Here is a 19,210-nt window from a genome sequence, read left to right as displayed (position 1 = left end):
AATGATTTTTATCTCTATGTATGGGATGTGTATTGAAATATGAAATCTTGTGGTCTATTGTTACGATTTGATATATATAGGTTAAACCTATAACTCACCAACATTTTTGTTGACGTTTAAAGCATGTTTATTCTCAGGTGAATACTAAGAGCTTCCGCTGTTGCATACTAAAATAAGGACAAGATTTGGAGTCCATGTTTGTATGATATTGTGTAAAAACTGCATTCAAGAAACTGATTTCGATGTAACATATTTGTATTGTAAACCATTATGTAATGGTCGTGTGTAAACAGGATATTTTAGATTATCATTATTTGATAATCTACGTAAAGCTTTTTAAACCTTTATTTATGAAATAAAGGTTATGGTTTGTTTTAAAAATGAATGCAGTCTTTGAAAAATGTCTCATATAGAGGTCAAAACCTCGCAACGAAATCAATTAATATGGAACGTTTTTAATCAATAAGAACAGGACATTTCATTTCTATACTTGAATTTTTTATTTTATTTTGCAGATTTAGAACCCTAGAATCTAATTTAGCCTAATTTTAAATTTACAAAATTAAATGCAGATTGTTACCCTGATTTGTTCACAGTTATCTTACATCATGGTGGTAGTCTAATGAAAAAAGGTAGTGAACTAGTTTACAGTGGAGAAATAACCTACGTTGATTGTTTTGATGTAGTCAAGTTAAAATTTTATCAATTTAATCAAGTATTAACAGAGTTGGGTTATGATCCTCAAGAACCTGTAGTATTGAGGTATCTGCAACCGAATACAGAGATGAATGTTGGGTTACATCTGTTAGATAATGATGAAGATGGTTTTATGATGCTTACTTACATGGATAGTGATAATACTAGAGAGTTTAATGTCTATGTTGAGCATCCAAATAAAACTGGGAAGAGGGTACTTATTCAAGATATTGATGAGAATGTTAGTGAAGGTAATGCAGGTAGTGAAGCTAGTGAAGGTAGTGAAGATGGTGATTATATTGAAACAGATGAGGAAAATCGAATTGATGATGATGATGTAGACATGAGAGACTTCACCTTCAACATTGATAAATATATTGAGTTTATGGGTAATGGTTCTAAGGTTTTCAACACAGATGTTGTAGAAAACGAGGATGATCATGATCTAGAAGAATTGAATAATGATGGGTTTGAGAGTTATGATTTTGAAAGTGATGAAGAAGCTATAAGGAAGAAGAAAATTCGTGGGATTAGAGCACATGTGGAATCAAATGCAGAGATTGGAAAGACCTTTTTTTATCTTGGGCAAAAGTTTGAATCAAAAGCTGAGGTTAAGGAAGTAGTTCATTTACATGCTATTGAAACAAGAAGGAAGCTTGTGTTTGTTAAAAATGATAAAAAAAAAGGATTACGGTTCGATGTGAAGGGCTTGTTACTAAATCAGGAGTGGCTAACCCAGTAGATGCTGATGGTGGTAGTCAAGAGTGCAATAAATAAATGGTTGGTCATAAGTGTGGTGAGGGGACCAGCAGAGTAAAAGGAATTGGTAAAAAAGGGAGTTTAGGTGGGAAAAGTAAAGACAAACGTTTAAAGGGTAAAGACAAACAAGTCAAGGGGGATTCCAATAAATGTGATAAGGGGGAATCTTGTGCACCTGCAAAAAGGGAGTGGGTGAAAAGAAAATTGATTATTAAATGTGACTTTGTCTTATTGATATCCAAATAACCAGATTGCCATGAATGGGAGGTGAAAACCTACAAACCCCATCACACTTGCAAACAATCCAGAAAGCTACCATTCTGCACTTACAAATTCTTATCAACCAAGGTGTTGCCCAAATTAGCCACAAATCCCAAAATACCTATTAAAGCTGTTAAGGCTTTTTTGGAAACAAATTTGGAACTTGTAATCTCTGAATATAAAGCATATCGTGCTTTAAAAACTGCAACTAAGGTGATGCAAGGGGACTATCAATCACAGTATGGGGAACTTAGAGATTACATCTTAGAACTGCAGAGGTCTAATCCTGGTACAACTGTGAAACTTGATGTGGAACCTGGTAACCTTAAATCTAAAACTAGAGTTTTCAAAAGAATTTATGTATGTCTGGGAGCACTCAAGAAAGGATTCAAGGCAATTGGTAGAGATTTGTTGGGATTAGATGGTTGTTTCATGAAGGAACCTGCAAAAGGTTGTATTTTAACTGCTGTTGGTGTTGATTCCAACAATGGCATTTATCCTGTAGCATATACCATTGTAGAGCTAGAATGTGGAGCTTCTTGGACTTGGTTTTTAAAATGTTTGGGTGAAGATCTTGATTTGTGCAGCAACTCTAACTTTACATTCATATCAGATAGACAAAAGGTATTATTTGTTTATATTCATACCTAATTATTCATTCATATCTAATTAATTGTTATTAGGGTTTGGTTAATGTTATTTTGATTAATTTATGTTATTAGGGTTTGGTACATGCTGTAGAGAATTTGTTTCCATGTGCTGAGCACATACATTGTTTAAGGCATATTCATGGCAATATGAAAGGTTCATTTAGAGGAGTGGCATATAAAAATCACTTGTGGAGGTGTGCCACTGTGACAACTGTACCTGAGTTTGAACATGCAATGAACCAGTTAAAAGAATTTGATAATGCTGCTTATGGGGAGGAAACCAAAAATACCAAGTTAGTGGACCAGCAATCAATGGACAACCAGCTGAGCAGTTTGTTGTTGATATGGAGACCAGAACTTGTGCCTGTAAAAAGTGGGAGTTAACTGGCATACCATGCAAACATGCAGTTGCAATCAACTGGAATATGGTTGAAAATGGTTTTGAAGTTGGTGATCCAGAAACTTGGGTTCATTATGTGTAACAGTTAACTACTTGGAACAATACCTATCAGTTTACAATTGAGCCTTTGAATGGCAGGCATTTATGGCCAAAATCTGGTGATTTGTACACACTTGTGGCTCCAAAAAGATTTCCACTCCTGGAAGACCTAAGAAAAAAAGAAGGATGTCTGCAAATGAAGTTGATGAGATTGGTGAAGGAGGAAAACTGTCAACACAAGGTAATAGTTATTTAACTTTTAAAAAAATTTTCTATTTACTTAGTTTAAATTTCTTAGTATGGTTGTTTCTATGTAACTATCAGGTAAGTTGAAGAAGTGTGGATCATGTGGAGAGTATGGACATAATAAGAGAGGTTGTCCTAAAGGAAAAGGGGATGCATCTACTAGTGGTGGTGGATGTGTGAATAAGAAGGGAAAGGCTGTAGCAGTTGGGAAGAAGAAGAAATAGATAATTCTGTTGGATCTTTTGTCTTAATATTTGTTATGGTTGTGAACTTGAACAATTCTACCTGTCTTTTGGTACTTGTGTAATGGTGTGATGAGTAAACTAATTGTCTTTTGGTACTTGAATCTTTTGTTTAGTGTTTATGTAATGGTAGTAAACTAATTGTCTTATGTTCACTATGTAATGGTTGTTTTAATTTGACATTTCAAGTTGTTTCCATTGTTATTTGATGTTACATGTTCAAATCAGGTTAAAGACAATTGCAATTGCATTTTTGGATAACAAAAACTGAATAGGGAAGCAAATTGCAATTGCATTTTGGTACTTGTGTTGCATTACATCAACAATTGTATATGTTTACATTCTACAAACACATCTTGATCAAATAACCTTTCATTTCATTCATTACTTCAACATCCATACACTGATTTCATTTACATATAGCCACAACAAAACTAAGCCTTCCAAAACATACCAAACACATGCTAAACCAAAAGCTTCCAAAACATACCAAAGACATACTAAAACAAAAGCTTCCAAAACACTACATTGTAGATCAATTACTAAAGTAATACATGGCAAGCACACACCAACTAAAAATGCACATTAACTTCCAAGTCCTAGAATTTCTTTCTTCATTACGAAGCCGTTCATACACTGCAGCTATCACTGGATTCGGAGGATCGTACCATGCAAAGAATGTGCAACTACCCCTCTGCAACATATATAATCCATCAAAATTAATTATACAAATTAGGGACGAATTTAGGGTTTTTGATAATTACCTGTGATGCACAACAATAGAATCGACGACCAGGGTTAGCATCTGTTCCCGAAATACGAACAACAGCTGGACGACCACACCAGCATTCCATCTCGATCGAACAATTTGTGAATGTTTTTTTTAGGGTTTTTAATTGCAATTGATTTGGGGATGTTGATCGTCGATGGAGGGAACCCATTTAATTTATAAGCGAACGTGCCATCTGTTTAAACTGCAAAATGACCAAAATAGCCATCACGTTTCATGCACGTGATGGCACTTAACGTCCAACTTTGACGTCTGACTGACGGAGGGACGCTTAAACACAAAGATTGATAATAGAGGGATTCTGAAAGCCAAAAAAAAAACTCGAGGGACGCTGTTAGCTTTTTGGGGTAAAACCGAGGGACCAACGGCACAATTATTTCTATTGTTAACGTACATGAATGGAAAGTAATAACAATTATTATCAATTTTTATTTAACTATATTCAAACATTTTAAACAACTAAATTATGTGAATTTAATTGATTAAATTATAGGAATTAAAATATACATATTTGATAGGATTAACTGGATTTTTTTTTATTTTCTTAAGTGCAGTACAAGTAAAATATTTTAACGATAAACATATATTTTTGTACAATATCTCGTCCGCATCAACAAACGAGTTACCCTAAATATAGTCTAATATTATTAGAATATTAGACATTAAAAAATTGTACTATTACAATTAGTCCTTCCCACATGCATTCTCCTTTTTCTTATTTTTTTTATCCCTCATTCATTTTGTTACTATTGATATTGTTATTATTATTATTATTATTATTGTTATTGTTATTATCCTATTAAACACTAAAAATTGTGTCATTGGAATACTAAATACAACAATTAGCCCTTCCCATATGCTTTTTCCTTTTTCCTAATTTTTTTGCAACTCATTTTACTATTGTTATTATTAAAGTACTGTAAATTAATATTATTATAATAATTATTATTTTTATTTAATAGTCGATGTGATATAAAGCGATACTATTTGCTGTAACTTCTTTAAAAGTCCACAGAACGGAACCGAAACAACACGCGGCTGGTTCTTTAGCTAGTTAAATATATAAAAGACATATTAAAGATAAAAAATAGATAAACTAAATACTTCATTAAAATTCACATTTACGCAAAATTTAACGATTACATAAAATTGGAAATACAAAAATAAATTAAACATCTTGAAACTCGACATTACACTTTTGTAATGTTGTAAAAGTTTGTCTACAAATTGCACCATAACGTTCGGAAAAATATCTAAAATGTCCAGGAATATTATTACTAGATAAATTAATTATACTTTGCGCAACTCGGAAAATAATTCTCACCACATACGAAAACGTCTTTTAAATTGTGTGGGCGTATACTTTGTCATCCCACAAAAATAATCATCCCACAAGCATTTTGTAACAACCTCACACTCCTTCAGGATGTATCCTCGGACTCTTGGCATGCGTTCGGGCTCGGACTCTTCTAATTCTTTAATAAGTTCAACAATAAGCTCGTCTTTCGAATTGGATTTAAAATGTCTTAAATACGACTCCATAAATATTATAAATGTAAAATGTGAATGAAATGAATTGTGAAAAGTGTGTTTTTGGTATGAAAAAATGAACAGTGATATGAATTTTTCTAGACAGAAAAATGGATTTAAAAAAAATAAATAAACGTTAAAATTAGCGTCAGAAACGGTAAAAAAACGTGTGGCTCAATCTCAGGAACGTAAAAGAACAATTATAATAATAAAATATATTTAGTGTTCTCTTTGTGTGTAGCCATTGAACAGTTGATGGGATAGAAGCCTAGAACTATATGAATGTTGTTACTTACAATGTTACTTTGCAAAATCAACGAAGTTGCCTTGCCACGGTACGGTTTTTTCAATACCTGTTAATCAATCAACCCCAAATAAACACACCCTGAAGTAACAAAAGCAGTTCTTTAATTAGCCTTGGTATCTTTCTCTATTGCTTATAATAATAATAATAATAATAATAATAATAATAATAATAATAATAATAATAATAATAATAATAATAATAATAATAATAATAATAATAATAATAATAATAATAATAATAATACGTAGCTAATGAATAAAATACAAATTCTATTTTGCTTTAAAAGTTGCCAATGATGCATGGCTCTAAGAAACTTTTTATTTTTAGATTCGGTTCTTGGCTGCACAGTATGTTATAGGAGTAGTTCATACTACTTCATGCTCACCAGTTTATAGTTAGTCTATTAAAAACCAAGTTTATGTGTGTATTAGGATTAGGTCTTATTCATTCTGATCATTTAGGAGTTTTTAGTTGGGCCCTTTGTTTATGTGGAGAAATTCATGAGAGCAGGGACCCAAAATGGGCCAAAATGAGAAATTAATTATTACTTTGTTAGTCATTTATCATGACATCTCAAATAAAAAGGCCACGAGAATTGCAATTTGAAACACTAGGGGCTTGAGGACAAAAATAAGGGCCTTATGGAGGGTAACTTAATCACAAGATCAATTAGAATTTGTGGTCAATTAAGAAACAAAAGTTGAAGATGTGTCGTTAAGAGTGTTTAAAGAGATGTGGAAGGGTAAATGTACAATGGTCATCATGTTGAGTCTATATATAGATAGCTACTAATGTCATGAGTAGACTAGCATCATCGTAACAAAATGACAAAATCTTCTCCGAAACATCGTAATTGAATACGCTAACCACTCTTAATTAAATATTTTTTTAAAACATGACACCTACTCTACCCTACCACCAGTGGTTGCACGGTTAGCCGCCTGGTTTTGAGCCACCCCGCCCGGATCACCACCACCCAAAACAGCTGCAAACATATTCGATTTAGCCTTCATGACTTTTTCTTCAATTCCCACAATCACTAAGTCTATGTTACGCATAATTCTACGCAAGCGTTCAGGGTTACTTAGAGCCGCCATTTTAAGATCCTCCATTTTTCGTCCGAGGGCGGCGAGATCATGCTCGTTTCCGATATCTAACACGAGTTCTCGAATCATTTTCAGATCTTTTGGATTCAAACGTTTCAATTCTGGAAACATGCCACAGTTATTATCCAAATTATATATACAGATACAAATACAAATACAAATACAAATACAAATACAAATACAAATACAAATACAGATATAATATTAATTTGGTTATAGCTTCTAGTTAGAGACCATATAATATTTTAATATCTAATATAATATTACATGTTTATATTAGACGAGTGTTATTACTTGTGATATATACTGCTACCGTTGTAGCAGATTTATATCTCCACCACTGTGCAGATTTATGTAGATTTGAGTAAACATCTCTAGTGCAGATAACGTATATGAAGAAAAAAAAAAAAAAAAAAAAAAAAAATGAAAGTGATAATAGCCTAATAAAGTTAACCGATAGTCATTGTATTCATAAAAAGATTTGTTTTCCATTCTAAGTGAAAATCTAAGTGAAAAGTCCTTGTAGTTTCCCCTCAAACCCTTTCCTCTCAACTCCTTTAATTTTTTATAAAATATAACTAAAAAATGGTTAATTAATTTCTTATTCATCCGTTTCCTTTCCCTTCTGCCCATAAAAAGACTCAAGAATGCAGCCTAATTATTATTTATTATTATTATATTATTAATATACACACAGAGCATATATAATAATATTAATACATATGAGTTGATCAAAGAGTGGGAATAATCGATGCTTTCCACCAGCAGCAGCACAAGGATTGGGAAGCGGGTCGGTATTCAGAGCAGGAGAACCAGTAGTCGTCTCCGCCCCGCCCAGATCACCACCCCCAGCTGCAAACGCGTCAATTAGGCTAAGCACTCGGTCTGCAAAACGCATCATTTCACGCAAGATTTCAGTTTTTAGAGCGTGGTTTCTTAGAGCCTCCATTCTTCGTTTGGTGGCGGGATCGTTGAGCTTGTAACCGATTTCTGGATTCCGATCAAGGAATTCACGAGTTTCAGGGTCTTCCATCACCTGGTCAAACATAACCTCTAGGTTGTTCAATAGATTCACGTATACTCGCATCAGGTTCAGGGTTTCTGGATGCATTTGTTCCAATTCTGGAAACTTGACCAAATTAATTAAACTGAGTTCGGGAAATGTTGAACCACCAAGGCCGGATCCACACTGTTCAACCGAGCTAACTTGGCCTGCAGTCAAATAAAAAAACATTTGAGCAAATTAATTAAAGGATTAAAGCTACAAATAGGTCATATACTTTCTTTTTTATTCGGATGTAAGTTATATACCCAAAAGAATACTAGTGTAGGCTATAAACTTATTGTTTGTGTTATTATCAACCGATGTAAAGTTTTGACCAGATAAAAAAATTATTAATGCAAATAGTCCCCGTGGTTTTCACACTTTTCACAGATAGTTCACTAGTTAGTATGTCGTCTAATTTTTTCGTCCACTCATTACACATGCAATTCCTGTGAGGGTATTTTTTTGACCTTTTATGGTTTTTCATCTCTTTCATTTAATTTATCTTATTCACCATCATCTTCAAAACTCTAGAATTACCAACTCTTACTTTATAACATTCATATTTATCCATCCGTTTCCTTTTCTTTCTGCCCATAAAAAAACTCAAGAATGCAGCCTTATTATTATTTATTACTATTACTATTACTATTATACACAGAGAGTGAGAATAATCGATGCTTACCACCAGCAGCAGCCCCAGGATTGGGAAGCGGGTCGGTACTCGGAGCAGGAGAACCAGTAGTCGTCTCCGCCCCGCCCAGATCACCACCTGTGGTTGCAAGGTTAGCCGCCTGGTTTTGAGCCGCCCCGCCCAGATCACCACCACCCAAAACAGCTGTAAATGGATTCGAGTTAGCCTCCTGGTTGTTTTCGTCAAATCCCCTAAGCACTTGGTCTGCGGTACGCATTATTGTACGCAAGTTTTCACGAATTTGAGGGTTGTTCCTCACCTTGTCAAGCAAAACGTCAGCGTTGCTCATTAGATTCGTGAGGTCTCGCATCACGATCAGGGTTTCTGGATGCATTTGTTGCAATTCTGGAAATATGCCCAAACCACTTAAACCAAGTCCCGGAAATGGTGAACCACCAAGGCCAGTTCCACCTGTAGTCAAATAAAAAGACATTGAGTAATTAATTAAACTATCAAGTTTATTATAATAAATAAATACCATATGATAGATATGGTGTTACTTATCGTTCTGGCATTACTTACCATAAAAAGTAAGGGAAATAGATACTTGTAATAGATTAATCACATTCATGCAGCTATAACCTTAACGGGGCTGGAATATTCAAACCAGCCGACTCAAAATAAGAAAGTTCGGGCCAGGGTGTCAACCCGAAACCCACCAACCCGAAAGTAGTCAACAGTTTAATTATTTCATTTTAATCTAATAAACTAAAATGGTTAAAGATGTTTTAGTAGTTGATATTTTGATGAACATACCGGGTAACATGATTTTTTAGAATTTTAAAAACCCTTTTATGCTTATTAATGACGAATGATAGATTTAGAGATTGACTCATGAGACTCATTTGACCCAAAATGACATGTTAATCGATATTGAACTGATAAACCTGTTGGCTTAATAAGATAAACGGGTTATCTGGGTTGGATCAGGGTTAACAGGTTTACTTTTGTGTCGAAATACTCAACCAGATTAGAAAATCATGCTGGGTTTAGGTCAACAACCACTAAATATCGTGAAGTCAACAAAAGGTCAGAGCAAGCTACATTGCAGTTATTGCTGTTATCGGAATTTCAACAGGAGCTTGACCATACACGCCAGCATGCTAACGAAGCACTAAAAGAAATCGATACCGAGAGACAACTTCTTCGAAGAGCAAACAATAGGTTTGTATGTTTGTGAAATTACTATAATATTTCTCTGTTGACCATTACAGGCAATTATTTTCACCCGGTACCAGGTCTCGCGCTCGGGGGGCTTGATTACCCGAGGTATTACCTTCTATGGGGAGCCAATGTGCTCGTTCATAGGAGGGTTTCCTCGCTTACCCAAAAAAAAAAATTACAGGCAATTATATATATATATAAATTTTTTTGGGCAAAAATAATTAGTGTATTAGGACAAAGTCAAACATACATCAAAGGCAAAACTAATTATATTATTAAGACAATGTCAAACATACATCAAAGTATCAAAGTCAAACATTACAGGAAATTATAGAAAATGGCCATGGAGACTATTACAGGAGAAATTACTCACATGAATCACGAGCATGTATGAACCATGCATATAAATGTACACATACATAGGATAGGAGCCACGTTAAACATTCAAACAGTTAATCAGCTACTCGAGTTGGAGCATTAAGATCGAGTTTAGGCATGATAATAGTGAGGTGCTAAGTATATTTGAAACAATGCAGTCATCTTCAAGAAATTCCAAAACTCAAAATCGCATATAAAATTGGAAGACTTACTTAAATCAAATCTTATCAGTTGAGTATAGGTTTTGTTTGCAGGATGTTCTATAAAAACAGATTCAGATCCTTCACTGCAGTTTCCATGGCTTGTAACAGTTACGACAACACAACTACAAAGGTAAGATGCAAATTACAGCGTCAAACATAGTATTATTATTAATACAACAACAAATCATGGAAACGAAAAGAATTAGCAACGGGAAACTGATGAAAGCCAAAACAATTCAAAATCACGTAGCACAACATCATTAATAAATATGTTACAAATATTTAGACTAAAAAGCGGTAAACGAAGAGCAAGTATTGTACCGGATAGCAAAGACCAATTGCGAAAGTAAAGCTTCTGATCGATAAGTGTCGTTTAGACAAAGTTAAAAGAAAAGCAAAATTAACTAAACAATAGTTACTAAAACACAATAATCAAAGGAAAGCAACATAAAAAACATGAGAAAGAAACTAACCAAAACCTTCCGTAATTGCAATGGAGATAACAATCTGCATGTGTACATAAGGGAATAATTATTAAATTTATATACTAAAAGATTAGTGAATGATACTCTATACCTTCGGCTTCTCCGTTAAATAAAAATATTATTCAAAAACTATAGTAAATGTGAAAAAAGTTAAAAAATAATAAAAATTAGAAATAACGCTCGGGTTTGCGTATAAATCGAGCAAGAAAATGTGAGTCACCATGGCTGCAATCCGTAGATTGTCTTGCCAAGATACAAACTCAATTTATTTCTCATTGCTCGACCCAACTCTCACATTTTCTTATCGTAGCCTATCGTTTTTAACCCTCTTACCATGAACCACATGCATGCTTACTCGGGAGTTGTAAGTTACCACAGCTGCAAATCAATGATTGCCACGCCAAGAAGCAACTTATTTGCTGTCACTGGAAGACTCGGATAAGAATAACTTCATCTTAATAACATTCTGTCATGAAGGTCGGCGATGGTAATCGCAATGACGTATGCTCAGATAAGTGGGTAAAATCAAGCAAGAGCGTAGGAATCATAAAGGCTGCAAACTGAAAGTTGCTTCGCCAAGGTACATAACCATGTAAACTCTTCCTTCACCCAACTCCAACTAACAATTCATCATAGCCTCTTTTGATAACCTTCTTTCGGAAAACGATACATTTTTATTCGGAGTTGTGAGCATTAACAGGAACAATCGTTAATAACTTTTTGTCTCGTGACTAAAGAAAACCACTCAAAAACTGATTTGCTAATCTTTGCGGTCCCCTTTTTGGCTCAGACATATGCTTTCACCAATCAACCGAAAATGAATCGACATGGCTGCAATCTGAAGACTGCAATGCCAAGATATGAAAACATTGATTCAAGTTGCTCAGCCCAAAGGAGTATAGATCGATGGAGCAATCGAAGTGATGAATGTTCAGTACACTAACCTTTCATTGCCTAAGTTTATAAAGAGAGCACCGGTAATATGTTTAAACTGTGTTTGTATATAGTACCTTCAAACAAAACAAAGAAAAAAACAAATTATGAAGGAAAAAAAAGAATATTTAATTAAAAGAAATTTTTTTATATCAAGAGCTGCAATCACAGATTCATAATGGATATGTAGTATAATATTTGAAAAAAAAAATTAATCCAGAGCTGCAACAATAGCATTATAGCAATGAAGTACCTTCATAAAGGTGCCAATGAAATATAGTACCTTCAACGATATTACAATATAATCTGCTTTCAAACAAAAGAATGAAATAAAAACATAAAAATAGAATAGCTTGACAGAAAAAAAAAAAAAAAAAAAAAACTTGAATATTTATTGGCCGTTTCCTAGACGCCATCTTAATACAAATTATTTTTTTTTTTTTTTTTTTTTTTGAACGGCAAGCTTGCATCAGTCCGGACCAAAGCCTAGTCATCTTAATACAAATTATGGATATCAAACAATACATAAAAAATAACTTCCCCGAGAAACTAAGAGCAAGGTAAATAACCATTTAGTAGAAACAATCAAGTTTGCAAACCACAATCAGTGAAAAAAACAACAAAGAAAAAGAAGTTCATAAAAACAAACGAAAGAGAATTGTTACCTCTATATAGGGAACCAACGACAGGTAGCGCAGAATCGAAGACACTGAACAGAAAACCTGTTTATCAAAGGATCCAAATCAGCAACATGCAATAAAATATTCTAATTTCATATATACTTTAGGAAAACCTTGAGTTTAAACTACAAATTTACAACGTATTTATCAACAAACAGAAAATAAACTCCCCAACAACTAACCATTCTATCTGCAAGTGAAATAACAACCTATATAAAAGCCGGTTTCAAACCATAGCTTGTATGAAAATTTAAAGATTTGACAAACATTAAAAAGCATACTCAACATCAATCTAAACAAATGCCCATGTATAACGCCCATGTACAGTTTACACTGTTGGTCCTACTCCGGTAACCTGCAATACGAAAAACAAACAACCGACACTAATAACTGGGAAAAATAAAATAAAACAAAACAACATCTAATAATAGCACCAACGACAACAACTTAACAAACCAACAACAACATAAACATAGAGCAAATAAGGAACAAACAAACAAAAACATGATTACACAAATTGTTTACATAGATATTATAAAAACAAATATGTAACCATGTGAAGAACAATAAAAAATCGCTACTACCATCAATCTATCTCGACGGCATGCTCTGCCTGTTCAAGGGTTTTTACTGGGGATATTTTCGGGGATCACGCGGTGTCTTGTGCTGGTATGGTGGGTATTAAGCATCGACATAATGTTGTTCGGGATTCCCTTGTTGATGTTTGTTATCGATCTGGGATTTCAGCGAGAAAGGAGGTTGACATTGGGTTGTCTGGAGGGAACGACAGGGCCCTCAGACCTGCAGATGTGTTACTTTATTCCTGGGATTGTGGTCGCGATGTTTGTGTTGACTTGACAGGGTCTTCTCCTTTGACACAGTCTGGGCTTTCTGACTTTGTCCCTGGACGTGCTGTGGTTGATGCGGCTCGTCGGAAGCGGGTCAAGTACGAATCTAGCTGTCAGACGATTGGTTATGGTTTCATTCCTTTCTCATTTTCTTCCCTTGGGGAATTAGAAAAGGATGCTGTTTCTTTGCTAAAGCGGGTTCAGAAGAGTTCGATGGCGCAAGATATTGGTGCCGGTGCTGCTGCTCATATTTTTACTAGGATAGGTTGCTGCTGCTCATATTTTTACTAGGATAGGTTTTGCTATTGCTAGAGGTGTGGGGGCCCAGATTGTCTCTAGGCTCCCCACTAATTTTTTGTAAGTTTTAATACGTTTATTATTATTATAATAATAATAATAATAATAATAATAATAATAATAATAATAATAATAATAATAATAATAATAATAAAGTTTACTTGAAAGGACTTGTGATAATAATAATAATAATAATAATAATAATAATAATAATAATAATAATAATAATAATAATAATGAATAAAAAATGCACCTGAAAGTTAGTGCTATATAGCAACAGCTTACAACGATGGTGCCAACAGCAACATAAAAGCCATCGCAACATAAATTGTGAAAACTTAAAAATCAAGTAAATAATTTTTACCTCTGAGTTTCTACATGGAGCGGGTTACAGTCGGAGAAAGTAACGATTGTTCAGACGGAGACGGTGACGGCAGTAAGCAGACAGTGCAAGTCGGTGAGAATGATGAAGACGACGACAGTGTTTAGGCCGAGGACGATGGGGGTTGCAGAAGACGATGGTGGATGTGCCGGTTACGGTGACGCGAAGCTGGAGATGGGTTGGTTGTGTGTGAATGCTGGAGAAGCTGAGTGAATTGCCCGAAACCTCGAGAACAATCGTCGAACCACAAATGGGGAAGAAAACCCTATGTAAAAAATGAAGGGTCTGGAAGCAGTAGTAGCCGGTAGGTGATAAATATTTATGTGTGAAAAGACCAAAATACCCTTGTCGAATAAAATAATGTTGTGAATAGTGAAAATACACTTTCTATTGTATATATTTATATTATCCTTCATCTTCTAACGTACATGCATGCTCTTCTCCAAAGATAATATCAAATTTTGCAAACAATTTAAATAGTCAGTGTATGGTTAATGGGTGCCAAAGTTATTGTGATGCTATAAGGAAAAGAGGGGGGGGGGGGGGGGGGGGGGGGTTATAAAAGCTAATAACAGTAGTGGTACTAAGCTTACTGTACAACAAACAAAAGAGTTTCGTGTTGAGCAAAAGGAACCTTTTAAATCAGTAGAAGGTTCTCCCATATTTGACACTGAAAGTGAAATAATAAGTAAGTCTGCTCACGATGTAATTTCAGTAGATCAAGCTGCAAATTGTTTAGTTACTGAAACAGGAGCAAAGAAAATTTCTTATAAGGAGGAAATGATTAATTTTGGTTTATTCATGGAAAAAACGGCGGCCGAAGAGTTGCCAACCAAATCCTCAAAACCATGAGGTTAGCCTCGTGGAACACCCGCGGCCTTGGAGCATTGAAAAGGGTCAGTTGGCGGGTTCAATGGTTAACCACTTTCAAGTTCATTTTTTAGCAATTTAAGAATCGAGGGTCAAGAAAGTCAAACAACCAATTTTGAAGTCCATTTGGAAAAACTTTGTTTTTGTAGAGGTACAACGGTCCAAGTAAGCTATTTAGTAGATTTGTGCAAGCAAAAATGAGAGTTTCTTCTAATTCAAGGATGGGCTGCCTCGCTTCTATTTTTCGAAAGCTCTTAAAGATGTTTATAAAGGGTGGAACAAGGAGGTTTTGTAGAATGGGTATAGCCGCTTTAACTCCTGTGATAATGCAATCAAAGAGCTTAAAAGGCTTGTTTAATCTTAGTGTCTTGACGACACTACTCGCCGATCTATTTGTCGGCTTCAAGGGAGTGAAACGATCACTTCTTTTAAGGAAATTTGCAAGCAATAATTCTCGTGATTATCTGACATTGTTTGGCGTCTCAAGATAAAGGTTTTTCACTGGGCTACCTCTCACAAGATTTGTTTAAGTCTTCAATTTTATGTTCAATTTTATGTTTAGGATTGTAATCCTTAGGTGCTCAGTCGCAATGCTTAACAACTTTGTATTTTATTTTTAGGTTTCTATGGACAAGCTAAGCCTTTCGGTTTGTATGCTTGCTCCATGTTCTTGTAATGTTTACGGATTCTTCATCTATTTGATGAAGCTCTCCTATTTATTATATTTATTTCTATTCGCCGGAAAAAAAAAATTTACTAGTGAAATGACCCGTAAAATCACGGGTTTGTTTAAACGAAATAATTTAATGACATGTTTTAGGTATTAAGTGAATGTAAATGATAAAGTCATTTATTACCATATATATTTGATGATTCGATCACAAGTCAATCAACTGAAAACTGCATTGGTTCTGATCAGTCAAACCAGCATAGCACATTACTTTCCAAATGTAATGGATAATGTTTATTTGTTTACTAACACTATTAACTCATCAAGTGATCTCAAAATATGTTATCCAAAGAAAAGTACACACAACATTGTATGCAAAACTTGAAGTGACAACAAAGTCATTGCAGGTTTTTAAATTTACTACATATACAAAGTGGAACTATTGCCCATATTGACACTTGATACTTAAAATTGGGTGCATCTCCAGTGTAGAAGTTGTATAGTTCAAAAGTTCAAATGATAAAGGATTATTGTTTTCGAAGAAGATGTAGGGATGCATCTGAGTGATGGCTCACTATACCATATACCACTTAAACCAGTTTTGACATCTATTTCTCATTACAACAACGCTTATAATTTTTTAACTTATATGCAGTCTTTAATTTTCTCAATATATCCTTATGAACCAAAGGATCCATATTAGTGACCATAGTGAGTTGACACATGATTCTAAATCTATACTAAACTGCAAATGAAACTAAATCTATGCCAACCCGAAGGGTGGTTGAGTGGTTGGGTGCTTGAAAATCTCTTAAGAAGACCAGGTTCAATCTCCACTAATCTCACTTTAGAGCCTTGCCTTTCAAAAAAAAAAAAAAAAAAAACAAAAAAAAAAAAATCTAAGCCAAACTCCACATGCTAGGTGAATTATGTAAAGCTGTCTACAAATGATATTAGTAACAGGATCGTTATCTTTTGTTACATGATTAATAAAATTCAAATATACTTTAGCAAGTAATTAAACTAATCATCAGTAAATAGACTAAAAAGCATGTTTGTAAAAAATTGTCAAATCAACATATAGTAAAAAGACACCATACAACTCTCATTCTCTTGAACTTGACTTGAAACTTCTTAAAGTAGATCTGGACTTCCGGACTTTTGAGCTTTGACGAACACCTTCAGAAATAGAACAAAAACAGAGTGCTCCAAACTAAAAGTAAGACATGAAGTTAATAAAATACTGAAAAGTAATTTGCATTGTAAACAAAACTTGTGATGAAGTTATCTACAAAGTATGGACCTTGTCTTGAGGAATGATAGTGAAACCACAGATTCTAAACAAAAACATTAACTGATAATAAAGGTTGTTAAGCTTGGCATAATACATTATTTACCACCATGTTCAGTATAAACGTTTCATAACATAGCTATCTCAAACGTAGCATAATACATTATTTTACCATATAGCCTCAAATTTTAATCATACAAAATAGTGACTAAACAAACATGTTGAAAAAAAATCAGGCAAATAAACAGACAACATCATGGCTAAACTATATAATTAAATAAAAATGTTAAATATAGATATAATCAAAAGATCAAAAAGGACAGAACTTTTAAGCAGACGTACCATTGAGTAGATGCCCATTGATCATATCATCATCACTATTAGCCATTGGAAAAACGTTCACATCTTTATGGCAATCATTAAATGACCCCGGTTCTCGAGCTTAAATAAGCTGCAACCCGTAAGATCAACTATGTACCATCTTTATAGCATGATTGTAGTCAATCTGCAACAAAAAAAATTTGTTTGAGAAAAGGTTAGTCATGTTTATGTCATATTATCATTAAAATTTTGCAAGTAACATTATTAACATATCCTCATACATACGAAATAAGCTTACACGAACCACACTACATAAGCTTATGTACCTGAAAATATACATGTACTTGCATTAATAACATCGCGAAGCTGATACGAACCACAATACATCAGAATTTTCCGTCATCAAAATAAGAAAATGTTCCAATAGTTGTTTTTTTAAGTCTTCAAATCAAAGTTGAGAGAAAGATTCAGTTTTACAAATTCTGGCCTCAGATATAGACATCGAATTTAAAGATCAATATATGGATCACAAATTAAAGCTTTAACATGGTTAAGTAGTTCAAAATTTGTTACTAACACCTTGAATAACTTGATCAGTGGGGCGGTTTTTGACCATGCCATGAATGAGAGTGAATCCTTTGTATCTTCCTTCCCAGAATATACTATGTCTATGTTACACACATTAGAAACATGGATTCACCACTTATTGATCACTTCAACCTTTAGTAATCGCTTTAAAAGAGACTAACATACACCAAATGACCAAAGAATAAAAATATGACAATTAAACTAAAGTTAATTAGAAATCGTATGTTACTATACCTCAACACAAAGAAGCCAGAAAGAGAATTCAAAATTGTGACCTAGAACCTGAAATCACAAACCAAAACCCACAAGCTTAGAAACAAAATTAATGAGAATAAGAACCAAAACAACAAATCATCCTTAAAAACAATCATGTAGTTAACAAAAACACAAGATAAAGGGACAAAAAAGTGTTTAAGAAAAATCATGCCTATCTCAAAACAATGCCCAGATTAAATGTACCATCATTGCAAGTAGGCTTTAGTCAACCAATAACCCAGATTGACGAATTACAAAGAACGCCTACAAATAACATCAGAATCAAAAACATTATTAAAATCTAAAAGCTGAAAACCAATAATAATTGAAAGATTAGACATGAATTATCAATCTCAAGCCACTTTTCAATTGAAGCGAAAAGTAATCGTAATCATAAAATCGACAAATACAACAGCAACATAATCGTTGAATGATAATGATTAAACCGTTGATCTGCTGTGATTATTGCGGTAAACGAAGATTGTATGGCATACATCGCCGGAGTTGATTTTGGAAAAAGTTAGGGTTTGGAGCTGGTAAAAATGAAATAAATACTCCGTAGAATAACACACTTATAATTATAATTAATTTTATAATTGTATAATTATGATTAATGACGGCTTAGATTTTTTTCTTTTTCTTTTTAATTTTTTTTATCAAAAGAATTAGTCTAATAATGACATCATTATTATAGAATTTTAATTTTAATAGAAACTATAAATATTTATAATTTATAATTTATAATAAAAGGGTTAATTAAAGTTGTATCGTGTTCCTCAAGTTGTAAGGTTAGAATTTAACCAAAGATCAAATTTTTAATTTCGAATTTTGTAAGGTCATCCGTTCTTGATTTTCTTTTTTACTTTTAGATAAATATTATAAAAAAATTTAAAAAATAGGTCCACACACACACCACTTATTATTGATCCATGTACACTTTAGTCTCATAAACTTCTAGTTTAGGGAGTTAAACTTATATTATTATTGTAAATATAATTAAAAGTAAAATATGTAATTGGTGTACATAGATCAAAAAATAGTGTGTGATGTTCGCCTCTAAAAAAATACATTAATACATTA

The 19,210-nt window shown here is 33.6% G+C and overlaps 2 protein-coding genes and 2 long non-coding RNA genes across 8 annotated transcripts; 1 reads left to right on the top strand and 3 right to left on the bottom strand.

Moving 5' to 3' along the window:
- Positions 1 to 1,473: 1,473 nt before the first annotated feature.
- Positions 1,474 to 2,750, top strand: LOC139900257 (uncharacterized). The gene is made up of 3 exons (XM_071883046.1): positions 1,474 to 1,606; positions 1,706 to 2,340; positions 2,439 to 2,750. The coding sequence occupies exons 1-3, from the start codon at positions 1,474 to 1,476 to the stop codon at positions 2,748 to 2,750; spliced, it is 1,080 nt and encodes a 359-aa protein (XP_071739147.1).
- A 2,284-nt stretch (positions 2,751 to 5,034) lies between these two features.
- On the bottom strand, positions 5,035 to 10,878 carry LOC139900256 (uncharacterized). The gene is made up of 8 exons (XM_071883045.1): positions 10,832 to 10,878; positions 10,520 to 10,632; positions 8,757 to 9,176; positions 7,722 to 8,238; positions 7,321 to 7,400; positions 6,832 to 7,127; positions 5,910 to 5,966; positions 5,035 to 5,133 (listed from the first exon to the last, which is right to left on the bottom strand). The coding sequence occupies exons 3-8, from the start codon at positions 9,097 to 9,099 to the stop codon at positions 5,035 to 5,037; spliced, it is 1,392 nt and encodes a 463-aa protein (XP_071739146.1). The 5' UTR covers positions 9,100 to 9,176; positions 10,520 to 10,632; positions 10,832 to 10,878.
- A 105-nt stretch (positions 10,879 to 10,983) lies between these two features.
- Positions 10,984 to 12,913, bottom strand: LOC139896587 (uncharacterized). The gene is made up of 3 exons (XR_011776290.1): positions 12,594 to 12,913; positions 11,329 to 11,826; positions 10,984 to 11,017 (listed from the first exon to the last, which is right to left on the bottom strand). It is a non-coding gene; the product is annotated as an uncharacterized lncRNA (long non-coding RNA).
- Positions 12,914 to 16,628: 3,715 nt separating this feature from the next.
- On the bottom strand, positions 16,629 to 18,655 carry LOC139896586 (uncharacterized). 5 transcript variants are annotated; one of them, XR_011776287.1, is made up of 5 exons: positions 18,303 to 18,655; positions 18,110 to 18,157; positions 17,867 to 17,955; positions 17,614 to 17,769; positions 16,629 to 17,471 (listed from the first exon to the last, which is right to left on the bottom strand). It is a non-coding gene; the product is annotated as an uncharacterized lncRNA (long non-coding RNA). The 5 variants fall into 5 exon arrangements; XR_011776288.1 differs by having other exon boundaries at positions 17,614 to 17,728; XR_011776286.1 differs by having other exon boundaries at positions 17,614 to 18,031.
- Positions 18,656 to 19,210: the final 555 nt, after the last annotated feature.

This window comes from Rutidosis leptorrhynchoides, chromosome 3, assembly GCF_046630445.1.
Source record: "Rutidosis leptorrhynchoides isolate AG116_Rl617_1_P2 chromosome 3, CSIRO_AGI_Rlap_v1, whole genome shotgun sequence".
In the NCBI taxonomy this organism is placed as follows: domain Eukaryota; kingdom Viridiplantae; phylum Streptophyta; class Magnoliopsida; order Asterales; family Asteraceae; genus Rutidosis; species Rutidosis leptorrhynchoides.
Note: the sequence above shows the minus strand (reverse complement) of the source record. Positions and strands in the feature narration are given on the sequence as shown.

Bases quoted from the DNA above. Each gene is read 5' to 3' on its own strand.
- LOC139900257 (XM_071883046.1), top strand. From the start codon at position 1,474: ATGGTTGGTCATAAGTGTGGTGAGGGGACCAGCAGAGTAAAAGGAATT. The intron at 1,607-1,705 runs GTGATAAGGGGG...CCAAATAACCAG, and splicing joins CAAGGGGGATTCCAATAAAT to ATTGCCATGAATGGGAGGTG. The intron at 2,341-2,438 runs GTATTATTTGTT...TTATGTTATTAG, and splicing joins TCATATCAGATAGACAAAAG to GGTTTGGTACATGCTGTAGA.
- LOC139900256 (XM_071883045.1), bottom strand. From the start codon at position 9,099: ATGCATCCAGAAACCCTGATCGTGATGCGAGACCTCACGAATCTAATG. The intron at 8,239-8,756 runs GTAAGCATCGAT...ATTTGACTGCAG, and splicing joins TCCTGGGGCTGCTGCTGGTG to GCCAAGTTAGCTCGGTTGAA. The intron at 7,401-7,721 runs GTGTGTATATTA...TATCTGCACTAG, and splicing joins AATATTATTATATATGCTCT to AGATGTTTACTCAAATCTAC.